This window comes from Kwoniella shandongensis, chromosome 5 (genome assembly GCF_008629635.2).
Source record: "Kwoniella shandongensis chromosome 5, complete sequence".
NCBI lineage: Eukaryota > Fungi > Basidiomycota > Tremellomycetes > Tremellales > Cryptococcaceae > Kwoniella > Kwoniella shandongensis.
Genome location: NC_089291.1, coordinates 1366580 through 1386316, shown reverse-complemented (window position 1 = coordinate 1386316; position 19737 = coordinate 1366580). Strand labels below are relative to the sequence as shown.

The 19737-nt window shown below is 50.8% G+C and overlaps 5 protein-coding genes across 5 annotated transcripts; 1 reads left to right on the top strand and 4 right to left on the bottom strand.

The window, feature by feature from the left end:
- Positions 1–58: 58 nt before the first annotated feature.
- CI109_103187 (uncharacterized protein) lies at positions 59–1239 on the bottom strand (the record flags this gene model as incomplete). The annotated part of the gene is made up of 2 exons (XM_032001574.1): positions 59–1035; positions 1131–1239. 2 exons carry the CDS (start codon positions 1237–1239, stop codon positions 59–61), a joined length of 1086 nt encoding a protein of 361 aa, XP_031864464.1.
- A 716-nt stretch (positions 1240–1955) lies between these two features.
- On the bottom strand, positions 1956–3380 carry CI109_103186 (uncharacterized protein; the record flags this gene model as incomplete). The annotated part of the gene is made up of 3 exons (XM_032001573.1): positions 1956–1967; positions 2079–2388; positions 2677–3380. 3 exons carry the CDS (start codon positions 3378–3380, stop codon positions 1956–1958), a joined length of 1026 nt encoding a protein of 341 aa, XP_031864463.1.
- A 1314-nt stretch (positions 3381–4694) lies between these two features.
- CI109_103185 (uncharacterized protein) lies at positions 4695–8546 on the bottom strand (the record flags this gene model as incomplete). Its single annotated transcript, XM_032001572.2, has 4 exons — positions 4695–6929; positions 6986–7186; positions 7249–7845; positions 8337–8546. 4 exons carry the CDS (start codon positions 8544–8546, stop codon positions 4695–4697), a joined length of 3243 nt encoding a protein of 1080 aa, XP_031864462.2.
- A 553-nt stretch (positions 8547–9099) lies between these two features.
- Positions 9100–10619, bottom strand: CI109_103184 (uncharacterized protein; the record flags this gene model as incomplete). Its single annotated transcript, XM_032001571.1, has 4 exons — positions 9100–9303; positions 9361–9534; positions 9588–9795; positions 9862–10619. 4 exons carry the CDS (start codon positions 10617–10619, stop codon positions 9100–9102), a joined length of 1344 nt encoding a protein of 447 aa, XP_031864461.1.
- A 530-nt stretch (positions 10620–11149) lies between these two features.
- Positions 11150–19656, top strand: CI109_103183 (uncharacterized protein; the record flags this gene model as incomplete). The annotated part of the gene is made up of 25 exons (XM_032001570.1): positions 11150–11233; positions 11291–12410; positions 12470–14469; positions 14534–14721; positions 14781–14865; positions 14932–15060; positions 15118–15491; positions 15551–15667; positions 15725–15899; positions 15981–16012; positions 16071–16202; positions 16253–16554; positions 16615–16691; positions 16749–17138; positions 17219–17379; positions 17472–17551; positions 17604–17634; positions 17701–17737; positions 17808–17941; positions 18012–18118; positions 18170–18297; positions 18360–18572; positions 18632–18862; positions 18929–19288; positions 19357–19656. 25 exons carry the CDS (start codon positions 11150–11152, stop codon positions 19654–19656), a joined length of 6987 nt encoding a protein of 2328 aa, XP_031864460.1.
- Between the last annotated feature and the right edge of the window lie 81 nt (positions 19657–19737).

Below are 19737 nucleotides of genomic sequence, written 5' to 3'. Positions count from 1 at the left end.
CGACTTATCGATCTATCGTAACTCCCTGGGTTACCGAGCGATGATTCGAATTACGAGATCAGTTTGAATGACCTGCAGCTGGCTCTTCTTCGCCAGTCGTTGCGACGACCGCTGGGGCTGAGACAGCTTGCGTTTGATCGACTTTCTTTATGGTCACGGTCGAGGGATGAAAGAGAGCAGAGGGAGACGCGAATGTCACCTTCATCGGGTCTACCGAAGCTCGTGTCGCAATACCGCTCCTCACCGGACTTAAAATCGAAATCGAACTCTGCCCGAGTAACATCTCCTCTTTCTTCGCCGCACGAGCCCGTGCAGTCGGAGAAAGCATTGGAAGCGGTACGCTCCCCAGCCCAATCGAAGGAACCGAATTCGTGTCAATCTGAATCCAGCTCGGTCCCGCCCCAGCGCCAGCACCAATATCGGTACCCGCTTTAGCGTCAGTACCAGCACTAGCACTCGCACCAGCAGGCTGAGGCGGAGTGATGGCTACTACCGTGCTCGATATCGACGTCATTGGCGAATTATCAGCCCCGCTTTTCGAGAGGGTATGCCCATGTCGTAGTTGTTGATGCGTCTTTACTCCGCTCAGAGGTGATGGTCCAGGTAGCGATCTAGTCGACCTACGAGAAGATGGCAGTGCGAGCTGCTCCCTCGACGAGGAAGAGGACGAAGAAGAGGGATTACCGAAATTCGACATCGTCGTTGTGATCGAACCATGTTGATCGATCCTCTCTCTGCCTATCCCATCTCGCCCTTGATCCCCGTTTCCATCTCCATCTCTGTCCGACAGCAAACTCGATTTCTTGTGCAACTTGTTCGTTCTCTTCATATCTGTCAAATAGACCGTTTCACCCGAGTCGGAATCGGGACTATCGACATCCCTCGTCTCCACTTTCTCACGATCGTTTCGTCCACGACGAAGTCGACGATTTAGACATGTTGGAAAGTAAGAACGGGTAGGACCACGCCAGAGTGAATAGAGACAGATGATTGTGATGGTGGAGAGGTCCGCAGCGATGACGATGTAGAATGCGGCTGCGGAAGAGGTGTCGAATTAGCTCAGCAGCTGGTCAGTATGTACCGGGGCGGGAGGACTAGTAGAGATTAGAGACGTAGGATGAATGACCCACTGGCATGTCGTTGGAAGTAATCTTGATGAGCGGGATCTTCAGTCCCGCTCGTAAGATGAGGAGCTGCTCGTTTCGCCCTGTCATCTCCGTGCAATCTCGGTACGATCATGACGATGGTGAACTACCGACTGTAGTATCAATAGACAAGTGTGCGACTAGCTGCTCAGCGGGTGAATCACTCGTCAAAGACAGGGCGAGCACGTTGTGATGCGGTATAGTTCGGAAAGTGGTTTGTATTTGTATCGAGGACGAGGACGAGAGTACCTGTCAGATGGAAATACATTTATGAGTAAGTGGAACGTGATGAGCATTTCTCCCTCTTTATTGCGACCGTCACTTCACCCCTCGCTGCATACTGTACTCCAAAAGGACATCCTTTCAGTCGGTTGTTCGGCCATCACAAAGGCGATGATAAAGGAGATCAAGTCGGCGATGAGCTGTGCAGATTGATGTGTGGGTATACCCTGCCACCCTGCAATCTTTTATTACTTGCTATGCTAATTTCGTCTCTAAGGCCGGAGAATATGGGAGAGAATAGGATGCTGCGACGATGAACGCCGGAGTCGATAGTGTCATACAACGAGGAAGTGATGATGATCACGATTTGGGCCAAAATTGTTATGCAAGATGCCTTCTGCGCACTGAAACTACAACGTATAATGTATATCTTTTGATAAGATCTGGTTCTGAATCTCAGGCTTTCCTGTAACACGTTCTCCGCAGCCCTCTCCTTCCTGATCTTGCCAGACGTCGCCAGTCTCTGGACAACCCTGTCGGGACACAGACCGATAGCTGTAGCTGGAGGGCTTTGCTTTCAGACGATGATCACGAAGGGAACTGTGAAGTAGTCACAGTATATCAGCTTGATTCCTCCCATATCATTCCAAGACAGACATCCGAGCTGCACTTATGCGCATTTGTAGGGATAGAAGGTCCCGCACAACTCACCGCCACGACATAATCCTTCTGCACCTCCAAAACATTCCCATCATCATCAACAAACGCCAATCTGTACAATCCCTTCTTCGCTCCCGGCTCTGCACGTCCATTCCCACCTCTCACACCGAGTCCATTACCCGTACCTGGTATAGGAGCAGAGACGACTGTAGCCCGATAGAATGATGTTGTATCTGGGTAAAGGGCGAGGACTTGGGAATCACGAGGGAAATCTTCGAGGTTGGATGGGTGAGAGGATAGATGAGTGGGGGATGTGGGGTCAGGAAGGGGTATGATAGATCGGAGGGTGGTGTTGTATGCGCTGTGGGTGGAAGAGAGCAAGAAGATGTCAGCGTTAGTAGATCGTGATAATTGCGGGCCCAAGGAGATGGTATCGCTGAAGTGTGCTGGTGATGCTTGTCCATCTCTTCCCGTGGCTGGACTGTTGTGATCCCACCACCACGAATGTGTCACTTGGGAGAGTCAGAGCTAGAGAACAAGGCCAAGCCCGAGCCCGAGCTCCGATCCAAGTCGATTCGGTCACCCAGAACCCAGATACACCACTCCCACCGACACATCCCCACGTTGTAGAACGGCGAAACCGACTCACTTTCCATCATCCACATCTTGAACCTCATATCTCATTCTATCCTGTTGAATACACCTTTTGACAGTTGCCAAAATCCAATCGTCTCCACTTGCCGATCCGCCTATCCCACCTCCCACTCCGCCACCTGCACCAGAGCTCGTACTTGTGATCATTGTCGTTGTCGTATCGTCCCCGGCACCTCCGCCGTCGGCTTTGGTTTTGTTTGCAGGTAATTTGAAAGCTACTTTCCTACCTGGTTGCAGAGGTAATTGATCGTAATACATCTCTCTTCGTTGTTTCCCCGTTGCTTCTCTCGACATCGGCGTACTACCTCGTCCACCACCACCGCCACCGGTCCCAGCGGAGAGTGATTCTCCGTGATGAGAGGGAGGTACGGGACTTGTAGAGAATGATGTCTTTCGTTTCCGTTTATGATTCCCACCACCGATTGATCCAGGTGTGGATACACCTCCACCTCCACCTCCCCCAAGGGTGGTAGAAGACGGTGTACCGGCTCGCTGAGTTGGCGGTCCTGAAATGATAAGAGAAGGCGGTTCCACCGAAAGTCCCTTTTCGTTACCGACACCGCCACGACGGAGCGTTATGAGATGGGTCAATTTGTCAACCGCATCGTCCATCGTTGGTTTTTGAGAGAGGGTAAGGCGGGTCTCTTCAGAGGGGAGTTGACGGATTGTATCGACTATAGTATGCCATAGCTGCGACATCGCTGTGGGGCGGGGCGGGATGGAATTCCAGTCAGGTAGAGAGGGAGTGCGTGGTAGTGTGAAAGTGCGAGAGTAGATTTGAGGTACGGATTGAGACGCGACGATGTGGGTAGTAACGAGACGTTGTATGTTGAGCCAGTCAAGGTAGTTGTGTCGATCGGTAAAATCATGTTATGCGCCAAGAGCATAGTACGATGCCAAAACGACGAGTTGACAATATATCGCAAGTCGTAAGTTTGGGTCAATAGCGGAGTTATCGGTGTAGGATAGTAGGAGAGCATCTCGTCAGCCACACTCCTCATGGTGGGACAACGCACAACAAGAAGACTGACCTTCATTCTCCCCTTTGGTATGTTTGATTCGTGACATTTTGCGCTGCCCTCCTTGATCTCCTCTGCCAGAACTACAGGTTCCTCCGGTATACGATTTACAGAATATATGTATTGTCGATGTCGATGCAGATGCAAGAATGGGCGAGCCGAAATTAGGTGCGTTGTGAGATGATCACAGATCTAGTATGATGTACAAAGGGCGAATCGGACAGTCCACTCGTATTCCTTGTTGTGTGTGATGTAGTTGTCTGTAGTATACACGACTTGCTGAGCTGTTAGGAGGTACCAAGTATGTAAAGGACGACTAGGTCGTTAGCCATAAACAATAACAATCGCGCCTGCGAGCGAGTGAGCGAGGTGTAACGTAGCGAAACATCGTTCGCAAACTCAGGCACGCTTCAGCTTCGCCTATCTGAGTGGTTCTTACTTTCTAATGCTGCGTTATTTATTAGTACGCATAACTACTGTCTGTTCTGCTCTGTTATACTCTGCTCTGCTCTCTCTTACACGCAAAGGAGACATGTGGAATTTGATATTTTGCTTTGCATTTTGCTTTGGGCATGATATGATACTTGATATCTGCTTTTCTTCCTTCCTTCCTATACGTCCACCACCTCCTTGTCTTCCTCAACTCTACTACAGTTAACGGGACAGTTCTCCGTCTCCCATCGTGCTTTGCCTTAAACCTATGATACACCAACACCGGCACCGACAACGACACGACACCACACACCACACTTTCTAATCATCCCAGTGTGAAAAATCATGCTTTCGTTTCTTTCTTTTCTGTTGTACAACTTGATAATATGAGGCGAGGAGAGGAGTGTAAAGTGAGGTGAAGGTAAGAAAAGCTGTTTTCTGTATCTATAACAGCAAAAAAGTTTACAAATAACCCCGGAAACGGATAAAGAATAATGATGGCAATTGACCATATCGGCTTGTGCGCCTGGATGTCGAGACGGGGGAGAGGGAGAGGTTGCGATTACGCTCGTTGAGGAGCAGGTGATGATTGTTGTTGTTGGCCATTCGGGGTGCTCGCCGCACCGAGTCTGGCGGCCGCATGAGGAGGTAACTTCAATTGCAATGAACCGGTCGGTAAAGCAGGACTTGAAAAGCCAGGCTGACCAGGTCCAGGTGCACCGCCGTTCCCAGCTTGCTGCTGTTGTTGCTGTTGCTGTTGAGCCTGAGCTTGAGCAGCCGCTTGCTGTTGTTGTGCGACTTGTTGAGCTTGTTGTTGCTGAGCCAACTTGGCCATCCGCAATAACGTCGCCTTGTTCCTCGCGTCGATGAACCCTTGGATGTTATCGCCGAACCCAGCTTGTTGTGCTACTCGTGTGAGCTCTGCCAATTGTTCCGGATTGAGACTGTCAAGGTTGGTCGGTTGCTGAGGCAGTTGTTGCTGAGCCTGCGCGGCAAGACGGGCCGCCATAATCCGTTGTTGAACTTGTGGATCCAGCTGCTGAACTTGCTGTTGCGGAGTACCGGCACCGTTTGCACCTCCATTCTGGATGAATGTTTTGCCATTAGGCAACATCATGCCGTTCACTAATTGAGGGCTTTGACCGTTCTTCGCCAGAGCAGCTTGCTGAGCTGGATGCAGTGAGTTGGTCGGTGAGAGGGAAGGACGAGCTTGAACGGGTGGACCCATGGTCTGACCAGTCTGTGAAGGACGCTTTGATACAGGGGGACGACCGTTCTGAGCTTGGTTCGGCAGAGAGTTCGGAGGCGGCATTTGCTGTTGAAGTTGTTGACCGTTGACGACTGGCGAACCTGCAGCTCCATTGGCTGATCCGTCTGCGGAAGTGACGCGCTGTTGGACCTGCGACTGATTCGGCATGCCTTGCGCCTGAGCTTGTGCTTGAGCCATGGCGGCTTGTTGCTGCTGAGCGACAAGGGCTTGCTGTTGCGCCAGCAGCTGGAATCGTTGGAACTGCTCCATCTGCTGTTGCTGCTGGAGAAGCTGCTGTTGCTGCAAGTGGGCAGCGACAAGCTGAGGGTTGGGAGGCACAACTTGCGGGCGAACGAAGACGGGCGTAGGAGGTAATTCGATAGGCGTTTCCAAAGCGATGGCAGCTTGAGCGAGTACCGAGACGTCCGGTCGAAGTTTGTCGATATCTTCTTCTCGAAGTAGACTGATACGATTTCTGACGTACTTCGATTCGAGATCGTCGACGATAACCCTGTCTTGGTCCTCCAGTACACCCATTCCGACACCAAGCGCACCTCCACGATCCACGTCGTACCGCCAGACCTCGTTCAGCCTCCTTCTTTTCAGAACCTCCGGAGATGAAGGCGAGTCCTCCTCCAACTCGTCGATTGATCTCGGCCGACGACCTTCTGATCGAGACGGTGCAGTATCTGGGAAAAGCCAATCGGGATATTTCGTAGGGGAAGATGGTGGAGAACCTCGTCGTCGGGAAAGCAGCGCAGTCCGTCTATCGAGACGAACAACACCGCCACGGCCTCTTCGCAGTCGGAAAGATGAGGGAAGCACCGGTTCGTCCTCGTCATCATCCGAATTAGCACGTCCACGACGAACAGAATAATGTGGGTCGAGAGCGGTAATAGGTCGGAAAGTGTGGATGGAGTGAGGTTGCGGTAGTGGTTGATAAGAAGAGTCTGTGCAGTCGTCCCAGTGGGCATCCGCTTCCTTCTTCTTCACCAACAACTCTTCCAGCTTTTGCTGAAGCGCCAACATCCTCTCTTTCAACGCCTCTGGAGCATTCGATCTTCCAGCCATTGAACCCATATTCTTCTCTGCTGCTCTCGCTGCCTCCATAGCTCGCTCCCGCTTCTCCCGTTCGTCTCGGTCCTTCTCCACGACCTTCTTCCGCATCTGTGGTATGTTCGTTTGTGAGGGATGAAGAGCGTGACCATTCGCCAGTGACGGTATCGTGATGGGTACGACCCCAGACATCGGTCTTCCAGTGATTATCTCTTCCTCTTCTCGACTCATACCAAGACTTGGCCAGCGTCGTTTGATCTCGAACAACTTCCATTTCGCTTCCCAAACATCTCGATCCGCTTTGAACAGTGCTTTCTTCTCGTTCTCTCGTCGCACGACCATCTGAGCAAGGTTGTGCGCATTTCTGAGCTCGGTTTGCAGCTTTTGGAACTGTTCGATGGAGTGGTTGTCCGTTCGACGAGTCTTTCGAGTGGCTCGGATATCTCGTCTTCGGAAACAGACATATGGATCATTGTCGTTGGTCTCGTCGTACTGTTCATAACTGTCAGCAAGACACACCATATGAGAGATATATAGCAAAGACTCACGTTGAGGGCAGGCATGATGGATTTGCCATTCCTCTCCTCTCTTCGAGCTTTCCAATGAGAATATATGCTACGGGCCATCCTAGACAGCACCTTGAGGTCGGGCAGTCCCTTCGGTATTTCGTTACTAGGTAGGAAAGAGGCAGGTATTGGAGAAGAGAACATGGGTTCGACAGAGGCAAAGGGTGGTAGCAGGGAAATATTCTAGAGGAGAGAAACGTTGTCAGCATTTGATGGGACTGGGAGGTGTAGATGAGGCAGCTCACCGTGTGAAGCATGGGAACGCTGTCCTCTGCATACTTCTCAAAGACACCCATGATGTACTCAAAGGTGTCTTCTGAGATGAACAGCGGTGCCGGCGCCGACTCATTCTTCTCCTTCTCCTTCTCCTTTCCCTTCGCTCTCATACCTCGACCCGCGCTAGGTGGTTGATTACCACCTTGCTGACTCTCTTTCAGAGGTGTCTGTGGTGATGAAGCCGCTACAGTGCCATTGGCTTCTCCTCCACTTGAGCCTTCCGCTTTCGCGTTGAACTCGTTTAACCACTTGACATCCTTGTCATCCATACAATATCCCAAACCACCCCAACCTCCACTACTCTCCTCGACGGTATCGGAGAACCGTATGTAGTTGACCGGCTCCACATACTTTGTCGCTTGATACAGAGGCGTAAAGTGGTTGTTGTCGACGATACCTGTCGCATCGGGCGTAGGGATGTGGTAATTGAGAGCAGAAGACGCTGTAGTCGGTTCTGGTTTCGTGGAGGACGACGATGACGACGGTTTAGGGGATGAGGGTTTGGCCGATTGCGTTCGCGAGTGGAGTAGCGAAGCCGAAGACAAGGCAGCTTGCAAGTGGTGTTCCTATCGGAGAAGATGAAGTGAAGAGGTCAAACGCGTCAGTCCAAATGTTCAACAACAAAATAAATGACAACAGTCGAAAACACGAAGGAAAGCCGCGTGGTGATGACGAAATTGCCCAATTGGGAAGGAGGTTGAATGATAGAAACTGGTCTAGAAAGACCAAAACAGCGACGAAGAGGGGTCTAACAGCGACAAGCATGCAGACATCCAGAACTGTAGGAGTGGATGACGGCCTCTGACAGGAAAGAAGGGAGTTCATTCGAGGGCGATAGAGGTAAACACGTCGTGGAAAGAGGAAAGTGTTTGGTCGCGTGGGAAACGCGATAAACTTCCTTTCTTCCTCTCCCGGCACAGCCTCCCCTTCCACGTCTTCATCCCAGGGGAATAAAAAAACACCCCTCCATCATCAAAGCCCATTTTGATGGCATCAAGCATATATAAATCGTCCTCGATGCATAAGAGAAAGTTGTAGAGCGGATGCAGTTACTCACGAGTAGTTCACCAGATTCCACACCTTTTGCTCCTACATGTTGATGTTTTGTCGCTTCGGCATGGGCTCCACCTGTCGATTCATTTTCCCACACAATCGTTTCCGCCGCTGTGAGATCGACCTTGTTTGACCCTTTGTAAATGACAAGTTTGGTCTTGTTGGTCACCCTCCCGGCTCTCCGAGACGAGGTGACCATTCTGCCGGGAGCCATCTGATGGGATGGGATGCTTGAGAATAGAGGGCTCAGCTATATACACAAGCTTTGCCCTCTATACGGATGGTTGTATGGGGTGTTTTCACGTTTTTCAACGACCATTAAAGGCCGGGTATAGTGGTAGAGGGGGTAGGTAAAACCGGGGGTGCTCGACCTAGCGAACCAATAAGGGGGCGACTCCTCACTAGGGCGGCGAAACCCACCACCAAAGCTGAGTACTTTGCACTATACAACAACAACAAGTGAAAATTTTATGACGGAACTACGGAGATATAAAAAAGGGGAATCACACGTGGCACTTATAACGCCGCAAGTGGTTTGTTTACATCATTGGAACTGTTAGTATGGTGCTGGTGCGCTGAAATGGAACAATGCAAGGGATGATAATATGCAACAGCTGTAGGGAGAAGGTAGAGTATCAGCAGTCAATTCGCTTCTTACCTGGTAATGGACAGAGCCGTCGTTCAATCACGTACTATGTACAGACAGAACAGATCTAACAATCTCCATCAGCACATATCTCTTTGTGTTGAATCATCCACACCCACCACTACCACTTGACGGGCTTCTTCCCTCCCTTGCCTCGTCCATTTTCCATCCTGGACCATTGCAAATCTCCGTACTTTCTCTTCGCATATGATCCCGTGTCGTCGTCCCTGATAAGACCGGCAACCACTTGACCAGGTCTGTACTTTTTCTCTTTCACCAGCGTTGTATCTCGAATATGTCGAGATGTTTCGACCATGGTACCAATCTGTCACAGACGTCAGCTTGTATCTTTCACATGTCACACAAGGTGTGTCGAACTCACAGCGAAGGACTCTGGTATCTTGTCTGATCTACTTCCACCCTTCATGAACCTCTTCGGGTCAAGACTGTTCGCAAGGGCCAGAGCTTGATAATCTCGTTTCATTTGAGGAAGCAAGTCAGTTCGAGGAGTGGGGACAGTGGACCACAGCTCCGATGTAGTCGCCTTTCGAGGTTGCTACGTATGCGTGTCAGACATCGACTTTGTAACCCAAATCACGTTGAACTCACAGATTGTTTCTCTCGTCGACTAAGTTCCCGCTCGTACGGTCGATTGTCCAACTCGGGAACTGGTACTTCCGTTTGACTTTGCATTCGTCGCTTGGAAGGACCAGCTTCAGTGACTTGTGGAAGGGTGGTAGCCGCAGATGCTCTACCATCTTTGGAGAAAGATAGATGAGGCTTGGGCAGATTAGGAATAGATAAATCAGGAATGGGGCTGTGAGGATCGACAGCATCTACATCAGCTCATGCTACCTCAGATCCTTCGAGGTCAAGGACTCACGCTTCCTTCTTCTTCTCCTTCTGATCTTCGTCAAACTGCAATACCGTCTCATCTCCCTCGCCTCCTTGTGTGGGACCAGCAACCACCTTTCCCTTTTCCTTGGCACGAGCAGCCTCCTTGGCGGCTTGGAGGAGCTTTTCCATCCTTTCATCCTCTTCATCCTCATCACTGTCGCTGTCCTCATCAGACGCAGAGTCAGAGTCAGATGAGGCGGTACTGGAACCATCCTCGTCGGAATCTGATTGTGATTGTGATTCTGATTCATCTGAGTCCTCGTCCTCGTTTCTGCCATCAAGCTGAGCTGATTGACCGAAGATTTGCCCCGTAGACAATCCAGCAGAAGATAGGTCGGTCTCTGCTTCTTGTATCGCTGCTGAAGTAGACGATTCCGCGACGGAAGCGAGATCTATATCCCTTGACACATCATCGTTGCTCCCCGCTTCTTCATTGGACTCATCCGCTGTCGAAGTCTCCTCCTTACGATGTTCTTCCTCCAATCTCACCTCGTTCAATCTGCGATGTCTCAAAGCTCGAGCACTGCCTCCGTCCAAGATATCGGTGCTGGTCCCTCGTAAACGAGAAGCGGTCGGAGTCGAGAGCTGCAAGATGTTCGCTGCCTCCTCGGCGGCGAGCTCGTCTGCTGTCTTGTGATGGTGAGGGGTGGTCAAAGCAGGAGTTGAGCGGGGCTTGGAAGAGGTGGCAGAAGAGTTGCTAGGGGTCGGTGTGGATGGTCGCGATGTTCGACGTGGAGTAGGCATGATGGAATGTTGGTATGGTGTCAGTTGAAGCGGAAAGGAGGGTGCGCCAAGCGGAATGAAGTTTTCGTAATATCCTTCCTGTGTCCAGATCCGATCTGGGGAAAAGCTATCCTACTGTAGCTTAAACGGTCGAACTCAGCTGTCGATTCGATGGCAGTTTAAGCGGATGATATCTGTAAAGGGTACAGAGAGCTGTATATTCTGTATTGAGATTGCTGAAAGGAGAGGAATGCGGGAAGCGTGATAGCAGTGATGGGATGGAAATTGTGATCAGGACGTTTCAAAATCGCAGAGATTGTCAGTGTGTATTCAGGGTAAATGGGGTGGAGGTTTGATTCATCTCCGCTAAAACACGTGACTTACTTTGACACCGAGCGAGCGGTTGCGAGCGCGCAGCGGAGGGTACGTGTTGATGTTGCTCATGTCGTCTGAAAATGATGCTATTGTACTCAATTGAACAGGAGAAAGCGACTTCCGGCGCGCTGAAGAGTTCGCACCGATGAGATCAGGGACATGATGTTTCGCCAACGATGACCGACCGGAGGGAAAGCACTGCGAATGTGGACGCTCGGCGAGCACTAGGTGTTCGTCCAGGCGGACAACCTCCACCTCGAGTATGTCCAACACCTTTTTTTCTCTGCTGCAACAGCTAAGCAAAACTTCTAACATAGCTTCACATCGAGCACTCCTCATTCTACGATATCCCACCTTCTCCTACGCTACAACCCCCATCATCACCTCGTTCACCACTGACCTCTCGAAATGTGACTTTCCCACTTGCTCCGCCCTCTCCTCGGTCGCGGAACGTTTCCTTCCCCAATCCACTCCCCCCTTCGAGTCCAACCGCAGACCAGCCTAAACGGTTTAGACGACCTACTCTCACAGCTAAAAGTCGAACGCCATTGTCCTCTGCTACTTCCAATAGGGGGTTGTACGAAACTCAGAAACTACTCTCACACCTTCTCGAAAAACTGGAAAATAGGGAATCCGCACCTGATCTGCTTGATAGAGCAGCGATCAATGCCCGAGAAGTCAGTGGACGAGCGAAAGGCAAAGGTAAAGGAAAGGTCCAACGACTAGGTCATGCTATCGCTGCTGTCGCAACCACCGCTGCACACTCTTCCGGCTCGGCGGGACCGAGTCGACCTTCAGCAGTCGGTGTTGGCATTGGTAGCGAGGATTTCGACGATGCGATCGTACTAGCAGAGGGTGAATGGGATACAGAAGCCATCTATGATTTGGTAGAAAAGACCCGAGGTCTGCTCGTTTTGGCGGAGAAACAAAACCTAAACCTCTTCGACGACGATGGAGGGCACGACATTCCGAACCTCGACTCGACACCTGTCAAGAACAAAAGACGAGCAGGGCGTTTCTCCTCCGTGACTTCACCCATCACTTCATCCAAACCCAACTTTCCTCCGTCTCCAGCTCACAGTCGACCCTCGACTTCTATTGGACTTTCTGGACCCAGCCTCCTCGGACGTATGCTATCAATCCTTCAAAGCCTCATCAACATCGACTGTCTGCATCGGACTCATCTATTCAGACCGCTTTGTCCACCTAATGCATTACAAGCAGCATGCTTGGACATAGCGGGATACTTGTACAAGAGGTGTGATACCAGGACCAAGATCCGGGTTGTGGGCATGATCGTGGATGGACTTTATGGGATGGGTCAAGGGATGACTGAAAGGATCTGTGAATGGCTGGAAGGCAGGTTAGGCGAGCTACTGCGGAACTTGGCGAAGGCAAGAGGTGGACTTGGTAAAGCTGCACAGGTCGGGTTTAATGGTGAGTCAAAGCGCCGTTGCACGACCAGGACGCACGTTGATCAGCTTGCTATCACGAAGATCCATTCTTCAACCCCGAACCTACCGGCACTGTCGTACCGACTTTTGCAATATCCACCGACACTCCCGATGATACACTCTTGCCTCCAGTTAGTACGCCGGGATGGCAGCGCTACTCTCCAACATCCCCTTCCTTCTCTTTCTTCCCGCGGATCGAGGAGATCGCAGGGGTATTATCGACTCACACTGAGCGAGATACCACATCGACCACTTATCAGATTGCTGCCCTTATTCCCCGTATCCTCATGGCTGTTTCATCTACGGTCGATCTAACTGCGTCGAAACTCACCACCATTCACAGGGTACATCGGTTACTCTCCCTCGTCTTGACTGCCAAGCCGGACTCTTCTCTCGATCTGCTAGAAATTGTCGCGTACGCCCCACCTGTCCCGAGAAGGGCTGCTGCGGAGATTCTGGCGACATTCTACCCAGGGGTCACGGGACACAATGCAATCGCCCGACGATTAGCTAATACCACATACAGTGCTCAGAGGTCAAAATGGGAGACTGGGCAGGAAAAAGCCCTACGTGAGGAAAATATTGAAGATCATCATTTCTTGCCTTGGCGAGTAAGCTCGAAGGATGGTCCCAACACAATGGCAAGCAAATGCTCGGTCTGCAATAACGACTTACACGGGTTCGCCCTTCGTTGTTCCCTCTGCAAGGAACATCGACACTTGCATTGCTACCAATCTTCTGTCGGAGTTTTCCCCTACGATGTCGTCACCTTATCGCAGCAAGACTCGTCATCGCAGATGGTCCACATCAAATTCAGCCAATGCCTATCTCGATTGGACGAACAAGTAATTCATGGGTCTACATCACGAGGAAACTCATCGTCTACGAGACGTAAGGTGGGTCAACACGATCTCGATCTGGTCAACCTCTTCAATATGACACTATGCGATGCGTGTCACGATCCATTATGGGGAACAGCAGGTCAAGGGTACGGATGCACCAATGGATGTCAGAGGTTCTTCCATGCATCATGTCTGGATAGGATGGAAGACAGTGGACGAGCAGAATGTCGATATGGTCGAGATGTGGTGATCGACGAGATCTCATCGCAGGGCTCGAACCCATTCACTATCACTCTCGAAAAGCTTCAACAGAGTTTTGAACGTACCTGCGCCCATCTTTGCGTACCTCTCGACGACAAGAAACAAAGGTCATACGACGAAGTAGCGGTTCTATACGGTGCACTGTGGACACAGTATCAAATCTTCAAGAACGGGGTATCGAGCGGGTCGATCCGGGTGCTGAATACCGCTGCGAATGGACGAAAACGAGAGACCGATCCTCTGCGACTGAAAGAAGCTGTAAAGAGCTACGAAGAGTATCTCAACAGTCATATGCACCAAGCATCATCCGCCGCATCGGATTATGCCCATGTGATGGGGCTCGATGCACCTCTCGGTCAGGGTTACATCTTCTCCGACAAATATCTTGCTTATTGTACAGCTCTACTCCGAGCGCCCTCCTCTTCTCATCATCCTCATGGCCATGCTGCGACTACAGAGGAGAAACGACCTTCAGAAGGATTGCTTGCTCCATCTGGATTACCGCTTCCTCCCGCAGATCTCGACGATTTCGAAGAACCACCCTGCAACGATAAAGCGTACGAAATTATTTCTCTCGCTACCATGTCTCACACCCTGGCTTACGATCTCCACATTGAGGACGATCGAATCGCGGCGTTATTCCTCGATCAACTCCGCCTCACGGGTTTCATCTCCGTCGTGTCGAAGAGGGCGATCGATGAGAAAGTGATCCGAGACGGTAATTCATCGTGTTCATTCACTTTGCCACTACTCATGGACTCGTCGCCGACGGTTGAGCTTCTAATACTTGGGATCGAGGTATTACTGGAAGACCTCGATCTGACCATGAATGAACAAGGGTTGAGGTTGTTGAGCGGAAGAGCTTGGCCGAGTCTATTGTGTTCACCATACGCTTTGGAAAGGCTAGGTAAATCAGCTGTAGCGTGGGTCATGGCCGAAGTGAGTACAGTAGTCGACCTCTCATTCACTGATAAGCTGGACTGATTTAGTTTACCTTGGTCAGGATGACTGCCTCCATCGAATTGTCAAGAATTACGCTAGTAAGCACAAGCGATTACCAGGCGTACGGCAAACAGCAGGAGCAGCCAAGGGAACTTCGTCAGTCTCTGTATACAAGGATGATAGACAGAGACTGTTGGCAGTATACGTTGAGCCGTGGTTGAGAGCGTTGCATGATCAAGACCCAGCGTTGTGAGTGTTCCGAAGTGAAGAATTTATGATCAGTCTTTACTGAAACTTCGAGGTGATAGGTATGCTCACATTGTATACGAGCGATGCAAGCTCGCGGCTGGTGATGTCGTCGTGCAAGAGCTCGGGGACGCATCCGACGAACAGGTAAGTGCAACACGTCAGAGATAGCGACGGATTGAGGAAGCGTCCGCTGATCTGATGGGGTCGCAGGTGGCCTCGAAGATGGCAGGTGTTGCATTAGAGCGGATGGCGACGATGTTGGATGCCAATGTAGTCTTTTCAGTCTTGATGGATCTATTGACAGCATGGTTGGAGGATCTCGGGACATTAGCAGATCAGGTAAGCTTTAAACTTCCCATCTTGGACCGTTGAGCGGTATGCTGACGACAACCTCAGGATGTTGTGTATCGCTCTCTCCCTCGACTACTACGAAATCATCCAACCACTAGCCCTTCCTCCGAACTTGATGTATTCGCTCTATCCCGGTCCACCTCGCAAGATGGTCCAGAAGGCTTATCCCGCGTCTGTAGATGGATGAAAGTTCTCTCCTTTTCAGGCGTCGAAATTCCCTGGCCGCTTTTATTCGACTTGATAGAACTACAGGCGACAATGCGAACCTCTGTAGAAGCGAGATTGGATCTTGTGATTGCTGTCAATGCGAATGGTCAGGTGATAGATGCTGCGGGGTTCGCAGACGTGAGTGCGAAGTTGGCAGGAGGGGTCTTTAGGGATATGGCATTGAGTGGTGAGGAGATCATGGGACAGCTAGAGTGAGTATTGCAACCAGAAAATTGCGTTTAATCGTGCTCATCTGTTGTGGTGTGAATAGGTTGGACTTGGTTAGGCAGAGTATGCTGTTAATCCTTTGGGCATATGGAGTATCCCTGGACGATGTCGCTTTGAGCTCGTTAAATACATCGGATGTGCAAGCCAAACAGCCAGCGAGGTATGTCACAGCGCTCCTGTACCAGGAACATCTTCACTAATCTGCCTTGTGACACAGTCTCTCAAAAAGACGTAGGATGACCAGTACGCGAAATCAAGTCCCGTTGGATATCGGCATGGTGCTGGCGGCTGCGAGACTCTTGGATAAGACGACGTTCCCAGTGGAGATGGTATTGGATTTCCTGTGGCTGTTGTTTGCCAAAGCGACAATCGTAGATAACGTGGACGGCTTTGTGAGTGACGAAGGAAACCTGTCTCAGGCACAGTCCCTCTCCACCTTCAGTTCATGCTGTAAGGGGCTAACGTATTCTTAGATACACCATACTTGTCCGCAAATCTATGAAATGTAGGTCAAGGCATCTTGACTTACGAAGACGAAGAATGGCTGCTGATGTGGCTTACAGGATCTGGCCACTCGTCGACCTTTCTGTGGACCGACGATCCCGAGCGCGGGTACTCCTCCGGCTGCTACATGTCAACTCGCTTCCCCTGGAGCAGATTGTTAGAAGACAGCTCGATGCCGGTACGAATGAGCGGTAAGCTACATCATTTGTGTACCAGTGTATCAAGCTTACGATCTCTCCAGTGCAAAGGTCCGAGAACGTCTCCTTACTTTCATCCTGGAACTTGCCGACGAATCTATCACTTTCGATCACACCAACTGGCGTGCGTCAGCTGTCGGACTGATCCTCCTCTTCTTTGATGCCTTGCTCGATAACACGGAAGTCATACCCGACAATCTGATCGTTCTGCGAAGCTTGTTACCGACCCATCTACAAGCTATGTCCCTCTGCTTTGAGGAGTTCTTGGTGCAGAGTAGTGATGAGAGACGGTTGGTCCTACTTGCGAGACTCAGGAAGCTGCAATTGGCAATGCCGACTTGGCCCAGTGAGTATTGGATGCGTTCATGTTGCTTGTGAGTATCATACTGATGCGCGAGGTCCTCAGTCATCTCGTGGAGAGTGCTGGAAGAGCTCCTGGTGGAAGAAGCGGCCGCTGTGACTCAGCTGCGACCTGGTCGATCAGTGAGTACACAGATCTCGAACCGTTCCAATACCTAACGTTGTAACCATTCATCGCAGTCACAGACGATATCTGCTTTGTTTGATGCCGAGATGGTCAGAGCCATTCTGCTATCTCTAGGACTCGAGATGCTTTCCAATTCCGTACCCATCAAATGGAACACAGCGCAACGCTTCCAACAGCATGTCGCTTCGTTCTGCGCTTTCCCGTGGTCCGATCCCATCGAGCGAATCACGTCGATAATCCTCCCATCGCTTCGCTCGGCACTCGATAGTTCGGCAAGAGTGATTATTACAGGTCACCACACTTTGGAAAGCAAGACGAAGAAAACGGCCCTGGTCGGATCGTTGTTCGTACCTGTGATAATTGACTTTGGAAACGAGTTGGGAAAGTATGATTATCTTACTCAGAGGTTGATATTAGATATCCTCATGGTGACATTCTTCAAGGTGAGCCCAGTCGTCCGGCTACATATCCGAATGTGCCTGCTGGCTTTTGCCGTGGGCTGACGCTAGATCTCCTTGTACAGCAAAACGTGAGACCGGTGGAACTGGCAGCGCTTAGCGCTTTGCAGACGCTAGCGGAGTTTGTGCATACGTGCGAATGCGCAGAGAATAGGTTGTTGGCTTTGCAGGTGTTACAGACTGCAATAGTGAGGGTGGAGAGGGAGAGTGTGATCAGGGCTGTTCCGTGAGTATATCTTGCTTGTTTTGTCCTCTGATTGTTATCCCGCCCTTGAAGTCGTGTGAGTCCACTGATGCTCATGACTCTATCCTACGCAGTTCGGTGTTCGGCGAGATCGCAGCTGTCCTGGTAAAAGAAACCGTGACTGAATATCCAGATCCAGCCGTAGTGGAGCAGAGTGAGCAGTTTTTCCATCTTCGAGGGGACCGACTGACTCAAACTGAAATCAGGTCGAAACTTCCTGCGGACTATCGTGGACGGGTGAGTTGATCACTCAGTACAGCCGCAAATGAACATGCTAACTAACAACTCATGCGGAACTCGTAGCTTTGGACGATCTGGGCTTTTCTTGCAACTCTTCAGGGTACGTGCGGTGCTCCTCCCGCCTCTCCACGGGGATGTCGGGACTGTCTTGCTCACACATTCGGCTGCAGAACGACGCTGCCGCCACCGGCACCAATGTTAGCGAGCGTTCGACGTTGGGCAAGGCATTACAGCTCCTCCAAGCGGCTGAAAAGCCGGTCGACGGGATACAGGCGACGTTGTTCGACAGTGTATTCCGTGATCTGTAAGTCACGTTTCACATATCACTTTCACGACACTTTCCCTGGCGGTGATGCTAATGCATGTGCACCTAGATCCGACGTGCTCAAGCGAGGGCGACAAACCGTTGACCAGGTCCTGGCTTCTCTATGTCATTTCACAGCGTCGCTCGAGGTGGAGCTGTCCGAAGATGCAGCGCAGAGTGAGTGGATTGATCATACAGAGGGACGCGAAACTCATGGTGTAATACCAGATTTCGGATCATTCATCATTCGTTTGGGGAAACATGTCGCGGAGTGGAACGCTAGCGAGTTTGATCCTAATCCAGCATTGAAGTCATGTGCATCAGTGCTGGATCGCGTCGTTGCGGAAGCTTCCGTGGTGAGTGTCTCTTCCGTTGAAGGGTTTCTTGTCAATAGCTGATGGTGTTTCCCGATATGAAGACACTACTTCATCAAACGTCCACACTACTTCACCTCTGCTTGACGCGATTCAACGTCGAGAGAGTCACGGTTTCTCACCTGCTTCAAGTGTCTGACCGGATTGCGAAAAGCCAATCAACAGAGGACACTGTTCGAACCGTCTTATTCGAGATTGCGGGATCAGCGATGAATGGACTTAACGTTTCGCCCGTATCGATGTTCAGTCTTCTAACCGTATGTCACGACTTTCATATCCTCCTGTGTTGATCTTTCCTGATGTAACTTGTTGGCAGTTCCTAGCTGAGGACGCTTTCCCGGCGGACAAGCGGCCGGCTCGAGTTTTGGCCGAATCTGCTCCTGGCTGCGTGCAGATCATGACCCGAACTCATCCGACTTTCGCATGGGGACCCATCGACGCGGACATGACTATCGGGATATTATTGCAAGCTGGTACAGTCTTGTGTAAGGCCGAGATGTCCGCACCTGGCGTTGTCAGTCAGAGTTTACAGAACTTGACTTCCGAGGTATGTTCCAAGCTCTTCTTCTGGCAAAGATGGATCACTAGCTGACATGGTATGCGATCGCTTCAGGCCGCGTCTACACAAGTCAACGTGTTCATGTTCCTACTTCTCGCTTCCCTTGATATCCAAATGGGTGCAGCACGAAAACGAATCGTATCGCTTTACCCGATCCTGGCAAGAGCGATCTCACTCTGTCTGAGAGCATGTTCGGACTACTTGACTCTGCAAGATCCAAACGGAGAAGGAGCGGAACTTTCGTCGCTTGTCTTTGCGGTGTTCAGACTCGCAGTCCTGGCTGTTCAAGCTGAAATTAACACAGGCACAGAAGGAGGACAGAGTGCTGCGGCGATGGATACGCTCTGGAAGAGGATTTGGCCTGATTGGTTTAGGATCATCACGTTATCGGTTGATCCGACTTGTGTTAATGGGGTAAGTCCATGAAGTGCTCCATGCTCTCATCCAAGAGAGAGGGAGCTAATTGTCTTTCTGAACGATAGCCACTTCGAGCTGTAGCACATTCCGTGTTCCTTGATACGATCCTCTTCCTCTCTTCTTCACAATCAACAATCTTGACATCTCACGCTGGTACGCTTTCCCACGCAATGGCCATCATCGTGCGATATCAAGAATCATTAGCAACAGGCCAACAGAGTGGGAAAGTACAGAGAGCGGTACATGTTTTGGATAGAGTTGGGTTATCCAGTGGGATCTCGGTAGGTAGGAAGGGTTTGGTCAAGGGTATAAGAGCGGATCTGGGGGCCACGGAGAGATTGAAAGTGTTGAGAATGAGGGGGTAGGAAGGAATGATGATGATCATGAATGATAGCTTGATGATAGTATTATAATGCTGGACTGCTGCTACTTTATATACGACACAC